Below are 15,648 nucleotides of genomic sequence, written 5' to 3'. Positions count from 1 at the left end.
AGTTACGGAGCCTATACCTGGACAATACATTGTCGTATTAAAGGTATGTTTATGTTAAGGTATGTACAGGGTTTATTATTCTATTGTGTCTGATAAGAGCCAGGGGGTGCCACTATTAAAATCACGGTTTTTGTTTCAGCCACGCAAACCTGAGGCAAATTTGGCTGGCTTCCTGAATCCTGACAATAAATTGAGGCAAGTTATCGATCTGTTATAAATAATTCACATCAACTCTCACCACATATTAAAAGGTGTCGTATAACGTTTAGCGAATCGTAGCTGTTGAAGAGAGTAAAAACGCCTAAATCGCGGTCACGACGGGCGGAAATGGGGTCAACTACTATGATCCCATCAGACAGCAATGATAGTTTTTTTTTCAAAACAAATCTTCTAAATTGATAAGGGAACGTCTTTTTGCTATAGTTAGTGATAGTAATGTCAAAATTAGGACTTACTGTCAATAATACGAAGGAAATGCATGACAGGTATAAGATATTGAAATTACAATTATAATATCAATATCTTTCATTGTGGCAACGTCAACAGGCAAAAACAGAAAGGTCCCATCCAAGATTTATAAGCAGTGCACACAAATTTATCTATTGTAGATCCAAATTTTGATTCACCAACGCGCTTAGATAAACCAACGACCATGGTGGGGGAGGAAGGAGGGCACCGGCAACACACCACCCCCAGTCTCTTTTGTCTTATATTATAATGTTTTCATATATAGATCGTACATAGAGAAATCATAAGAGCCACCAACTAAATAACTTTTTAATTTATCGATTAGTGTTTACTTTGTCTCAAGTTGAGTGCTTACACATGACTTTATATTTGTATACTTTATTAACAATGACAGTCCTTGCCGGGTAAAACGTTAATATGCTGTCAGGTTAGTAACTGATTTAATGACCGAAGCCCTCTGTCCGAAACAATAGGACCACTTTTGTGAATAGCCTGTCGGCAAATCGATTCGGCATCAAAGGAACAATCTACTTGACTCTACCCTTGACTCTACTGTACTGATGTGACATTGGTTTTCCCTTTTATCTTTAGGATGAAACCAACCTAGATAAGTTCATATCTTCTATGGAGTTGGGAGCTGTGGCACAGGGGATACAAGCAGAGATAAGATACAAATTTGGCCATGTCCTTAATGGCTTCTCACTCCGTATACCTGACACATTTGTAGAATGGGTAAGATTGGAACATTTTTTTTCATTTTATACTATTCTTGTAAATCATACGACGTTGGAAAATTATAATGGAGATGGCCTCTTTTCATAATACAGGATGAACTTGTAGTTTTGCAGCATCGCGCCTACATTTTTTATTAATTAATATTAATCTTATCAGAAAGTATGATGATTAGTATGCAATAGCTCATTTTAGAGTAGGTATACTGACGATAAATAGAAACAATAATAATCGAGGTTATCGAGTGTCTTCAAGAAGATGTACTGTGAATATGTTCTTCGTGTTCTTTACTTTTCAATTCTTTTTGGCACACTGTTTTATTAGCTCCGTGGTCTAGATGGAGTTGAGTACATCGAAGAAGCTGGACTGGTTCGTCCACAGGCTAACCAATATAACCCTCCATCTTGGGGACAAGATCGCGTTAACCAGGAGAATCTTCCTCTCGATAATCTGTACAGTTATGATTGTAAGTGTTGACAATAGAAATGGTTTGATTAATGGCATTCCTTGGGGGGGTATTTTTCAATGATCGAAGCGGCATGTTCATTGGCTGCATGGGTTTAGACATTAGATTAAAGTTATAATATACGATCTTATAATATGAAATTGGTTGTTTTTTTCAAACCTGATTTTTTTGGGCATATTTGTTTAGGGCCCACACATGTCTCAACTTACACCTAAATTGAATCAGCCAAATGTGTTGTGTTTGTAGGTCAACAGAGCAATTTTGACATAAAGTCATGACTTTAAGTTCCCCATAGAACTACATGTTAAACGGTCAAAATTGCCATTTGGGTTTTCTTTCACTGTACCTTGTTATTTCAGCTGGACAGAATCCCTTGCCGACAGTTATTACTATATTATTTCAACATTTTTTGTAAAGAATAACAAAATCAAAACTTGACGGAAAACGTGATTATGGCTTTAAGAGAGAGAACCACTACGAATTATATTTTCTAAATCAGTGTATCAAATTTGATGAACTTTTGACATCCCCAGACAGCGGCTCTGGCGTTAATGTGTACGTCATTGATACTGGGATTCGTTACAGCCATAATGATTTTGGAGGAAGGGCGTACAGCTTCTGGGACTTCCAGAATGGTGTAAGTATTGTTCTTTTAATGTTATAAGGACACGGAGCACTAAAGGCTATCTACACTCTTGGTATGTCATGGTAATGCCATGAATATGGAAAGGGATAAAGGATTACTGTGTGGGGTTAAAATGCAATCGGGCGCGATTCCAGAAAATTGCGAAATCCAAATTGTGGCATGATATAATCCATTTGGCTTCCTCGGGAGAGTGGCACGCGCGCGTTGACTCAAAGAACTGACGTGTTTACACGTGCGATCAACGTCGGTACATCTGCATACGTACGAAGTAACTCCGACAAAATACTGACGTCACTCTCTTGAGAAAGCCAAATTGATAGTTAATCCTTAATTTAATCCAAACAAACAATTGGGAGTGAAGTTCCTACGCTAATTTTCATTGGTCTTGATTCTAGTCACCTATGCACACTTTGCGTGTATACAGATCCTCTTTCAAATATTAAAAAAGGGTCATCGACATCAGAAAGTATTACACTCTCTTTAAAAAAATGTAATCAGTTTTAGTTTCGACCAATCTGCAGTGGCGTACCGTGGCCGTTCCAACCCCGGGGGCTGAAGAAAATTCAATTTTGCCGCCCCTTCCCCAACAGCCCGAAAAGGTTGACCCTTTTTTTTCGGTGGTTTGAAAAGTGAAGAGCAAAAAAAAAAAATTTTAGGCGCTAGCGCCCTAAAAGCAACACATTTGGATGTATAGTACCATTTTTTCAAAACTTTTTATACTTTATCTAATTTTTCCGCCATTTTTTATTTACTAATTTTTTTTGTCCGCCCCTTCGTTTTTGCCGCCCCTGTTTTTGCCGCCCCTTCGTCTTCCGCCGCCCTTTCGTTTTGGCCGCATCCGCTTTTACCCCGGGGCTGGCGCCCCAAAGCCCCCCTCAAAAAATACGCGCATGATCTGTATTGAACAAGTTCCGAAAGCGAAATTGGGATTAGAACGGTTCAAAGCAGCCAAAAGATAGAAGTCTCCAATGCATACCTCAACATCAGTGATTAGTGGCGTAAATGTCTTTATGACGATAAAAGGGTATATCTATTGAGAATAATTATTACATTATAAGTTGACACTCGTTGCAATTTTTTTATTCGTATTTCTCCTGAAAAAGATAAATTGTGTTGGTAAAATGCTGGCTCGTACGGGCCCTCCCCCCGTTCGAAGCGAGATTGATTACCAAGGCACCGGACTGATGACGTACAGTAAATGAAGAGGACACTATGTTCACGAGCAGTACATAACACATGAGCCCTAGAGCTCTTTTGGTGTTCATTCATGTATAAATGCGCGACCTTCATCACGAGAAATTGGGAATGGACAACAAAAGGTTAGCTCCCAGGCCATTGAAATTGTTTATTTGCATAATAAATACAACATTGATATTCACGCTCAAATTCTAAGCTCTTACGGTAACATTGATCTAAAATATTTTTAGTCAAAATAATTATATCTAATCAATTTGATATACATATCAGTGAATTGTAATATCACAATTTACTAATATATAATAAAGAAGCGGCCTGATTTAATCCATATTTTGTAAAAACCATTAAATTTGTAATACTTGATTCGGAGTTTTTTTCTGATAAAACAGTATACGTTCTGTGCATTGAGAGTGTTACATCCAGTCCATTCTCTCACAGCTGGCACACTTCATTTCATAACACCACAGAAGTTTCTAGGTCAAATCTGTCTTGTTCGAAGGAACTAGTCGCTTACAGTTGGCTTTTGACTTATTTTCTCAAAAAGGAGTCATTTTCATTGTCCTCATAATATTAGCTTGTCAATTGTATGATGTTGCCCGAGCAATATATATGCCCTTTAACACTTTGCCATTTTTAAGTTAGAATAGTCAAATTTCAGTGGCGGCTTCAACAATATTGATTACGCCACCAACAAGACATCACTTCTCCGTATTAAGCTAGGTAAAAGCCTCCACGTGCATTACATGGTCTGTCACAATTATCTCCGAAGCTACCAGGGTTACTTCTACTAGTTCCTTACAATATTTTTCAGATTTTATATCATTAAGGGCTGGGGTATGAACGTTTGGACAGTATTTATTTTGGGACATTAGAGCACATCAGACATATCGAATTGCATTCTGAATACGAAGAATGTCATTCTGATATCAAATAATTTTGATTTTTGAAATTCGCAATTTAATACACATTTTATGGCAAATCATTAAAATTGATATTTTTGATATTTAACAGTACTTGAAGTAAACTTTATAAATCTGATGATTTATACTTAAAGTGTATTTAGGTGGGATGAAAAGCCGACGATCAATTGAAAATTTTGACCTTTGGTATTGAAGATATGGATTTTTTTCCCAAAACACCAAAAAAATTAGGTCTTTTTGGGAAAAAATCCATATCTTCAATATGAAAGGTAAAATTTTCAATTGACCGTCGGCTTTTCCTCCCTGCTACATACACTTTAAGAATATATCTTTAGATTTATATAATTTACTTCGAGGACTGTATTATATCAAAAATTTGAAAATTTGTCATAAAATTTGTATTATATTGTGATTTTCAAAAAATGAAAATTATTTGATATCAGAAAGACATGCTTCGTATTCAGAATGGAATTCGATAGGTCTGGGGTGCTCTCAGGTCCCACAAAAATACTGTCGAAACTAATAAACGCTCATTTTAGATCCCTTAAATGAAAGAGCACATTTATATTATCTATATACTAGCTTCATTTCAATTAGCAATTACCAATTCTCTTTAAATTGCAAATCTTGTGCAAAAAGTTACTATTTTCGCCTGTTTTGTCATGCGGTTGTAAATTCAATGAACTATGACTTTGCTAAAGAGCGCTTACAAATTGATATGGTGCTCGGAACGCTGTACCGAGTACGATGCGTTTAATTAATCTTTATATTATCTTTTGGCCAAAAAGCATTTCAGTAACATTAATTAACATATATAAATTTATTTAATAGAATGGAGATGATTGCAATGGTCATGGAACTCACTGTTCCGGAACAATCGGAGGAGCTTCTTACGGTTTGGCAAAAGGTGTAAGACTTTATAATGCTAGGGTGTTTCCATGTAGTGGTGGTTCCTCTACCGACACAATTATTGCAGGTAGGTATTTACTATTATAATCCAAAATCATATACAAAGTTTGTACAAAGCATTGAGCAAAATATCGCCGTCGAAGTAATAATCGGAATAACTACCATAGCAATTATAGATGAATATAATTTTTGAATAGATCGCCCTGCACTACAAGCAGGTTGCACTCATCACCCACTCGCTCATCACCTGTGTATGTTTGTAATCATAGACTGAATACAATACCGCTCGTTTTAAAGATACCAATCTTACAGGTGCGAGTGATTAGCATTTCTTTGACATCTATGGTTCAATGCATATGTACCGCGTGAACGTTGTAGTGCAGAGCGATATATTCAAAAATTGTATTCATCTATTGCTATGGTAGCCTTACGTCACTTCTACCAGGGAATAGTATGTTGCAGCGTACATTTAGAATGAGAGTACCCCAATAGTTGCAGCAAATGCTATTACCTCGTATTCAGTATCTATTGAAGGAAATGTGTTCGGCTCTCATTGGATTATTTTTTGTTTTGTTTAATGCATTTGTAGGAGGTAAAAACTGAATACAGGTCGATAGGATTTACTGCAACTCAATGGGTTACTTTCATTTAAGGTGGTACTACACCCCTTGATAAATTTGTGACTGTTTTTGCATTTTTCTCAAAATATAATAACCCTCTGGTAACAAAAGTTATGTATATTACGCTCGTATAGAGGCAAGGAATCCAGTTACTACACTGGAATTTCAGTGACTCAAGACAAACGGTGCTTTATTTATGACAAGGAAAGAGGTACCGCTAGAATGTACCTCATTTCTTTAACATATATAATGAACCACTTGTCTTGAATCACTGACATTTCAGTGAAGTAATTGGATTCCTTGCACCTATAATATACATAACTTTTGTTACCACTGTGAAGTTATTTTTTGAGAAAAATGCAAAATTGGTTAAAAATTTATCAGGGGTGTAGTTCCACCTTAAATGTACGCCACAACATCAATATGGTATTGCAATGGGACCATTGCAACAGGGACGTTCTACTATCCTGATTACAACAAATGAGGTGTCATCATATGCGCAGGAATAAGTTCTGCTGCCAATTCGGCAAATTTGGCATACGATAAACCGTATTGGAATAATGGTCATTCCCGGGGTTACACTTTGTGATGTATTTTTATAGGGATTTATGTACTCCCTGTGGTGTTCCACTAAACATTTCTCCTGCACTAAGCAGCATATATAACAGCTAAATAACCGCGGATTTTCCAGGGGATTTTCAACATTTTTATAACAAGTGCCTTCGGCATGTCCTGTCGACCAATTGGTAACTCATTAGTCTGCAGAAGCCCATCATCGTGCTTATCTCATTCCTCATCTCGACCATTAACTATCCGTGGATATAATATTACTGGTCATTTTGTCAGCTGTATATAGGACGGTTGAGACCAATTTTAACAGAAAAATAAACGGTCTTCTCTTATTTACTGTTGAAATGCTTTGTCAACACTATCGTGTGTGGGGTGCACCGCTCAGTTCGACACGCCGCTAGTCCGACAACACAAATTCCCTATACTTAGAGGTGCGTCAGTCCGAATATGAAAAGCACGGCGATAGTCCGAAAAAAGCATGCGCTAGTCCGAAAATGAAAACCACTGCAACAGTCCGACACGCCGCTAGTCCGAATCTGAAAACACAGTTTTCAGTCCGACACGCCGCTAGTCCGAATCCGAAATACACTGCGCTAGTCCGAATTTGGAAAACACTTCTTCAGTCCGACACTGCGCTAGTCCGAATATCAGACTAGCGCAGTGTTTCCCCAATTCAAATTCGGACTTGGGCGGTGTTTTTCAGATTCGGACTAGCGCTGTAGTAATTCGGACTAGCGCAATGGTTGTCAGTTTCGGACTAGCGCCGTGTTTTTTAGATTCGGACTAGCGCAGTGTCCGACTGAAGGAGTGTTTTCCAGATTCAGACTAGCGCAGTGGTTTTCAATTTCGGACTAGCGCAGTGGTTTTCATTTTCGGACTAACGACATGTCGGACTGGCAGAGTGTATTTTAGATTCGGACTAGCGGCGTGTCGGAATGGTGCAGTGCATTTCAGATTCGGACTAGCGGCGTATCGGACTAGCGGAGTGTCGGACTAGCGGCGTGTCGGACTAACGCCCTGTACCCCTTTTATTTAATTATTACAGCTATGGATTACGTGCGAGTTTACGGCTCAACCCCTGCCGTAGTTTCCATGTCATTAGGTGGAGGTGCATCCTATGCAGAGGACCAGGCTGTTAAGAATCTTTACAATGCTGGTTTTGTGGTGTCCGTGGCAGCTGGTAATGACAATGCTAATGCTTGCAATTATTCCCCAGCTAGAGCACCAGAGGTGAGTCTGTTTTGTTGGTAATCTGATTCTCGGATTGGATTCTGAACCAGCTCATACTTTTAGACTTTCATTGAGGTGTAATGTAAAATTTCTTTTAAAATCACCCATTTATCATGCCCTTTCCATGATCCAAAGGGAACCAAATTCACACATTTCCGGGATTGATACAAATAAAGTAAAATAAAGTGTGTTTCCATTTTTGATACTGCGGGTTTTCACTTTTATCTTGATATCATTTAGGTCTACTAGAAATTCTTCAAACTATGCAGGAAATGTGACAGCCTTCACTGGACTTTCAGGGATATTGTGATTTTGATACCCTGTGCGGTCAAGTAGTTCCCTTTATAGTCCAGATTTTGATTCCTAGCCACCCCCCCATTTTACTCTCCTCCCGAGCTCCCGGGGGTAGGAGCAACACATTATTCATGCCGATGCGTGAGATTTTACTCATTTTCCAGCTTTTACTACCTAGGCGTGAGATTATACTACCTTGGCGTGAGGTCGTGAGAAAGTGACCCAATGCGTGAGACTCACGGCCAATGCATGAGAGTTGACAGCCCTGCATTAACTATACATATACCGAATTGTTTGAATGAATATTTGTCATTTCACCAGGCTATTACTGTTGGGGCTACCGACAGCCGCGACGTGCGTTCATCTTTCTCCAACTATGGTTCATGTTTGGATCTCTTTGCTCCTGGTTCATCTATCACTAGCGCTTGGTATCGTTCTGACTCTGATTCGGCTACTATTAGTGGTACCTCGATGGCATGCCCTCATGTATCAGGTCAGTAAAACGCCATTATTTTCAGTGATAGCAATTTGTTTATATTGTTGCTGCTGCTGCTGCTGCTGCTGTTGTTGTTGTTCTGCTATTGTGGTGGTTTTAGCACAAAGTTCAGATCATTGGGTTGTACCATTCCGTCTTTAAAATAATTCCAAAACTAATACCGGTCTAACATCCTACCTTCTTATTTCTTTCAGGTGCTTGTGCTAAGCTTCTTGAGTTCGCTCCTGGTTATACTCCCGCGCAGATCGCCTCAGTTCTCATTGACAACTCAGCTTACAACAAACTAAGTAACATCGGATCAGGCTCACCAAACATTTTGTTGTACCAGTGGTACTAAAGTGTAATGCAGCTGTGATGGAAATCAATCCTTATCAAAGAACTGTAATTCAATGACGATATTAATCATTATCTTAAAGGAATATATTTTGGGATTCTAACATCCTCTTTTTATGGTATGCTTCAGTAGATATCTATGAAAAAAAACCTTATTCCGAAAATTTCAGTTGATTTTGATTCGGTTAACAGAACATATACACATGGCGCTATTGTGGTCATGCGAATAAATCTGCAAGGAATATTTTGCACACCAAGTTAAAAATACATTATGTAGCCAGCCAAGGTTTCGATGGTATAAAAATCTCGATCTTTTTTTCGCGTCTGGCCCCAAGGGGCCAGATGCATTTAGTGTCGGGATTAAATCCCCAGGGAGTTCCAGTGACACATTCTAAAAGTTATCTGTTATAACTCAGCTGAAGATATACATACAGTGATCATTGATACTGAGACAGAGACGGCAGAGATGGGATTTGACCGACCAGCCTTTTATGACTCTTTAGGATAAGGCGGTTTATGGTGTCATAAATTTAGTAGGAAGAATTGTGGCCATAATAGGTTCATAGGTCAACGCTAAATCAGAACGCTAATAAATCAGAAGATATACATACAGCTTCAAAATTACATGAATATAGTCGTGTGTTGCCATAATATCAATGTATTACATTATATTGCTGTAATTTTTGTAATAATGTTCCTCCAAACTTAATGATATGAAATAGTATAATTTGAAACTATTTTTTCTCATTGACATACTGAGACAGAGAAAGCAGAGATGGGTTTTGACCAGCCTAGATTTAATTAATTAATTAATTAATTAATTAATTACTTAATTAATTAATAATAATTAATTAATTAATTAATTAATTAATTAATTAATTGATTAATTAAGTAAGTCGGTCCGATGGTTTTTCAAGCTTTAGTTTTTAAAAGTTCCCTCAAATATTAAATAATGCTTATTCAATTTGTGGACATTTTGTCAATTTTGACTTCTGGATACTTTTTAGACATGTTAGATATTCAATTTAAGACTAGTCTTTCAATAAAATATTAATTTAAAGTGAATCACACTGAGATTGTGAACAAATCTGTAAAAATCATCATTCAAAAAAAATATTGTGACCCTGATTTTTCAAGATTTAGGGTCGGTCGATTGTTCATAATAATATTTATGTGCTTGTGCTTTGTTTTTTTCGATGACTTTCACAAACTTCTGCAAAGTATTTTCAACACCCACAGTAACACAGAAAATGTTTACCAATGAACACAGAGCGATAGTACAATGGTCCAAGCGCCGCGAAATCATGTTCTTAAACAAAATACTAATTTCAGTACACCATACACATGATACAATGGGCTAATACATTTAAAGTCCACATTCCCACCTGGAAGAATTTGGTGGTAATATATTCCAGTATGTATTCCAAATAGAATTAGCACATTAGCCCACTCTATTTGATTCAGGTTGAATCTTTATCAGATGGTGTATGAAATTCAAAACTAATGGATGTACCTAACGTGTTCATTCCACTTAAAACTTTATACACCCCTATGGAAATAAAATCTTTCACAGGCATGCGCGTATTTTTGGGGGGGCTTTGGGAGCCCCCAGGGGTAAAAGCAGGGGGCGGCCAAAATGAAGGGGCGGCGGAAGAAGAAGGGGCGGCAAAAACAGGGGCGGCAAAAACGAAGGGGCGGTAAAATGAATTAGTAAATAAAAAAGGGCGGAAAAATTTGATAAAGCATAAAAGTTTGTGAAAAAATGGTACTATACATCAAAATGTGCTGCTTTTTTTTGCTCTTCACTTTTTCAAACGACCAAGAACAAAATTGGGTCAACCTTTTCGGGCTGTTGAGGAATGGGCGGCAATATTGAATTTTCTTCAGCCCCCCGGGGTTGGGGCGGCCACGGTACGCCACTGACAGGGGTAGTGTTGATTTTAAATGGAATAGCCCAATATTGGTAGATGGTTTGAAAATACTTTGTCCCCGATACGAGGGGTGTTGTCAGTATGTAAGTTTACCCCATATCTGCATTATTTTGATAACATTGCTTTATTTAGAATATACCTTTGTCTTCCAAACCACACATGTATTATATGATACCACATACTTGATTACGTAACAGCATTAGCATAAAATCAATACGCTACATATACAAAATCACGCAAAATTAAATTAAACTGAGGGGAAAAAAAACCTCAGAGAACAGAACCTACATGGAGCAGTCTGTCTTAAAATTCTTGTTTGATGTGATAATTTCTAACAAAACATTACAAAATGTTCAATCCAACAGCTATCACACTATACACATATTTTTGGCTTTTTTTTAATTAGATTTTTTCTTTTCCTTATTTTTTACAAACTTTTTCTGCCTTTTGGTGATAATTTTTATTCTATATACTACTAGTGTGCAAATTGAGGGCGCTATATTTACACATATTTTAAATTTGATAACATGAATAATATGAGCTATTCCTTTCATTTCACGATAAAAAAGAATTTTGACAATTTCCTTATGCTATTATGTTACTCATTTTTATAATGTATTAATGTCATCATTCAAGTGTCTACCCTTTGTAAAGATGCAAATAAGATTTAGAATAAATAGCGCCATCAGTGTCCAACTTTACTGAAAATGAATACAGTTTTACATGCCATCAAATAACGTCAAGGTCAGAGACATACCATTAAAAAGTGGAAACGCCTCGGACGTCTTTGAAGGAAATAGTAAGTGGAAAATAAAAAATGGATGTTGCACTTAACTAGTATTTATTTTTTTCCATTGTTTCATTTTGGTAGATAATTCTTGTCATTTTTAACACCCAGTTTTTTATGCTTTGTGCCCCATTCCTTAGTACAGCAGATTAAACACAATTGACCCCAAGATGATACAAGCATGTGACAAAATTGGCATAATACTATCCTTGAAAAACACAGCGTCAGCCCTTTGTGCAATTCGACAATTCCGAGGTCAACATTAGGGCTATGCACTGGTTAAAAAAAGAAAATTTCCTCTGATTTTGATGAAAATGGTCTCAAAGTCAATGTCTTTATACCAAGCTAAAGACAGAGCTTTGCCCTATCTATGACATTTTGGTTCCTAGGAAGCACAGTAAAATAGATCACAACCAATAGGACTGAATGGGTATTGAAGTCACCCAATTTCGGAAACTGAACGTTGATTATATCTTATGAATATTGATTGGGAAAAATTTAAGCAGCGCTCAAATCGGACAGAATAGATGAATAGAAGCTTAAGTCCGTTGATTTTCGTCATTTCTTTGAGGCTATACGAGAACCTACGAGAGTTGCGGTTTGATAGAACTGGTAGACACCGTCATTTTTGGAAGAAGTTCGCATTTTGTCGAGTGAAATAATTATGGCCAAATTGTGGCCAATAACCATTTTAACTAATAAAGACTATTTTGGAAGCTTTTGTATACAAAAACAACATAAAATGGAATAATCCAACAAGTACGCCATTTTCTTCTGGGTAAAAAAAAAAAAAAAAGGTTACCAAACATTCAAATTAATAACAACACGATATCCTGCAATAGTCCATATTTATAATGCATATGCCGACACTTTTAGATCTAGCTTAAAATATTAATCACTTAGCGTTTGTAATGGTATCTTTGGTTTGGGTAAAGTGTGGTGAAATAATATGGCTAGTTCTTTGGTTAATTAAAACGTCAATGTTGCAGACATTGAAAACGCCATCTACAAGGTTACGACATACAGAAATGAGTCAAGCTACTATAATCCCATTAGGCAGCAGTGATTTAAAAAAATAAAGTAGTCTCATTTGATATGGAAAGACCTCTTGCAATAATAATGTCGAAATTAGGCCTTTTATCAATAATACGAAGGAAATGCGTGAATATAGAAGTATCATTTGTAGCTACGAAAACCTTGTCATCGTGTGAAAAAATATCAATATTCACTGGTCAGACATAATGGCACAGTGGCTCCCGGTATTATTGATTTTGTAAGTAGGTAAAGAAAATCACACAACGTTGACTACGGTGCTAGAGTAAAGCACCAATGAACCGAAAATTGGGTAAGTCTGATTGAGGTCACTTTTACCTGAAGTTTTTAGTTGGGCTTACTTTTACCTTCTTATGTTGGAGAATATAGGCAGATTGCATCCTTTGTCCGGTTCCCCTGTATTGCTTATCTTTGATCCTGTAGGAACCAATTAGGTTTAGCCACTTAGAAAGTGACTTTGTCACTATCTGGCTATCCCTGTCAGGGGTTGTCTTGTCCTTTGTTTTTGTTCCTGGTTAAGGCATGCCATCTCTGGTATATGACCTTCCACGGTTTGCATTTTATATTTTTTGCATGTGTAATTTATATGTAAGTGTGTAATTTTGATATTGTGCAATATTTTATATGTATGTGTTTTTTACTGGCAAATAAAATGATATGAAATGATACAGTGATGTGGCCGAGAAATCTTGTGGGTCAGCATTTCAAGATCAGCGGTTGGTTTACATGTAGTTACACTCGAATTATTTATCTTTGTCAACTAACCTCTCTTTTAATAACTACTGACAAATCATGGTTTGGTGCACATCTTTTTGTTTATTTTTGAATAGAATTTATCATGCCGATGGGTCATGCAGCAGAATTTGACACCACCAGATTTAGCACGATTTCACCCGAACTCGAAGACATCCACATTACTTACCACAGTGTTTAATATGAAAACGGGTAGTTTTGTATGGAAAGGTTTGTACAGACTTGACATTTAATAATGGAATAATATTTTGCAAATTCCAAGACTGGTCTGGATGGGGTCTGCATAAACCGCATGGGCTAAATATTAATTTGTGTGTGTCGGGAGATGGTGTAAAAGTAGACTGAATTTGATTTTTGTGCGTGTAAAATTTCTGAATTTGAGCAACATTACTCTGATATCATCAAATGTATTGAGGTTTGAGGTGATATTTACTGAACCTAAATACCAATAAGTGTTCGTCAGAACTGAAATGCACTTGTAATCCACCGGTTTTGACAGAGGGAGGAGCTTTGAAAAATATGGCTTTAAAAAGGGAGCTAAATGGGTAGGCACTCAGAAATTTTAAATGGGCCCCTGGGGCCAAATGTTATAAACTTATTGTACACAAAGTGTTCATTGGACAACCAGGAATCCGCGTAAATGTTTTTGTACCGTAAGTGTATAACATTTGACCCCAGTGGGCCATTCAAACTTTCTGAGTACGTACCACTTTTAAGAGCCATGTTTTAAGCTCCTCACATTTAAAAAAAAATGGTACACTGCAAGTGTATTTCAGCTGTAATGAATGCCATTTGCTGACGAAGTGTAGGAAATACAACCTCAAACCCCTATAAATTTGATAATAATAGAACAATGTTGCATAAAGTCCGAAATTGTGTACCCCACAAAACTCAAATTCAGCCTCCCTAAATCCGCCATTTTATGCAAATTGCCTACATTATGAGCACCATAATGTTAACTAAGGGAAGCACATTTTCTATCAAATAATTATTTTACACCATCTCCCGACACACCCCAATTAATATTTAGTCCGTGCGCTTTAAGCAGACTCCGTCCAGACCAGTCGTGGAATTTTGCGAAAATATATTCCATATTAAATGTCAAATCTGTACTTTCTAGACTAAACCAATCATAAATGATTAAAAACAACTATTAGAATTGCTTACCTGTAAGGTCAAGAATCATTTACATGCTAAATAGAGTCAAAATCCAATTTACAGCCTTTATGCACTAACAATATCAATCCCATAGAGTTTGTGTGTACCACATCCCCCACCTCCACATCCCCCACCCCCGCCACCCTGCTCATTCTGAATTCTATGAAGCACAGTGTCAGTATTTTATAAAAAGGCCAAAGAATTCTAAAGATCTAGTGGAAAATAGGAATCTGTAATCGGTTTTTGTCAAAACCTCAAGTGTTCCCTTCATCCAATAAGAATTTTTTTTATATCGAACGAAAGCTAACACTTCTTGAAAAAGAAGGTCGGTGACATCAATTGGAAATTCGAACCAAATAACAGTGTCAAATTATTAGGAGTAGTAGTTAACCCATTAATTAATATTGAAGAGTTGTCTGCAAATTGGGAACCGAAAATGGTCTTAATAGAAAAGTCCATAAGAGCTTGGACAATGAGAAACCTATCAATGGTTGGTAAAATACTCATAGTAAAAAATTTGATGGCATCAAAATTTTCAAATATAGGTTCAATAATAGACTTACCACAATGTTTTGTAAATAAAGTAAATAGTATGTTTTTTAAGTTTGTATGGGGAGGTTCGGAAAAGGTTAAAAGAACAACACTAGTAAACGAGTACGACAACGGTGGCCTAAAAATGTTCAATTTTAAAATATTTCTGGACTCATTGAAGTTGTTATGGATAAAAAAGTTGGCATCGTCAGAAATCAGCACGTGGAAAAATATTCCTTTATATATTATTAATAAAACCCAGTTAGGCGTACATATTTTTAAGTGCAACTGTAATTTTGAAAATATCAATGCAGTTGTAAGATATATAATAAATGAGATGCCCATGTTTTACCGAAATCTAATCAAGGTATGGTTGTCAACAAAAAGTACTCAAGACAAAAACCAAGTGCAAAACTGGGGAGATGAAGTTATTTGGAACAATATTTGTATAATTAGCAGAGGTAAGACATTTTATTACAAGGAATGGGCTAAAAGAGGTATAATATGTATTTCAGACTTGTATGATCAAAACGGTGTCTTTCATTCACTAGACG

The 15,648-nt window shown here is 36.8% G+C and overlaps 1 protein-coding gene across 1 annotated transcript; it reads left to right on the top strand.

Moving 5' to 3' along the window:
* Positions 1-1,065: 1,065 nt before the first annotated feature.
* LOC140166721 (aqualysin-1-like) lies at positions 1,066-9,665 on the top strand. The gene is made up of 7 exons (XM_072190223.1): positions 1,066-1,200; positions 1,525-1,666; positions 2,200-2,303; positions 5,261-5,405; positions 7,574-7,758; positions 8,374-8,545; positions 8,743-9,665. Exons 1-7 carry the CDS (start codon positions 1,093-1,095, stop codon positions 8,883-8,885), a joined length of 999 nt encoding a protein of 332 aa, XP_072046324.1. The 5' UTR covers positions 1,066-1,092; the 3' UTR covers positions 8,886-9,665.
* The last annotated feature ends 5,983 nt before the right edge of the window (positions 9,666-15,648 follow it).

Source organism: Amphiura filiformis, chromosome 1 (genome assembly GCF_039555335.1).
Source record: "Amphiura filiformis chromosome 1, Afil_fr2py, whole genome shotgun sequence".
Taxonomy (NCBI): domain Eukaryota; kingdom Metazoa; phylum Echinodermata; class Ophiuroidea; order Amphilepidida; family Amphiuridae; genus Amphiura; species Amphiura filiformis.
The sequence above is the reverse complement of the archived record's forward strand: the minus strand, read 5'-3'. Positions and strand labels throughout refer to the sequence as shown.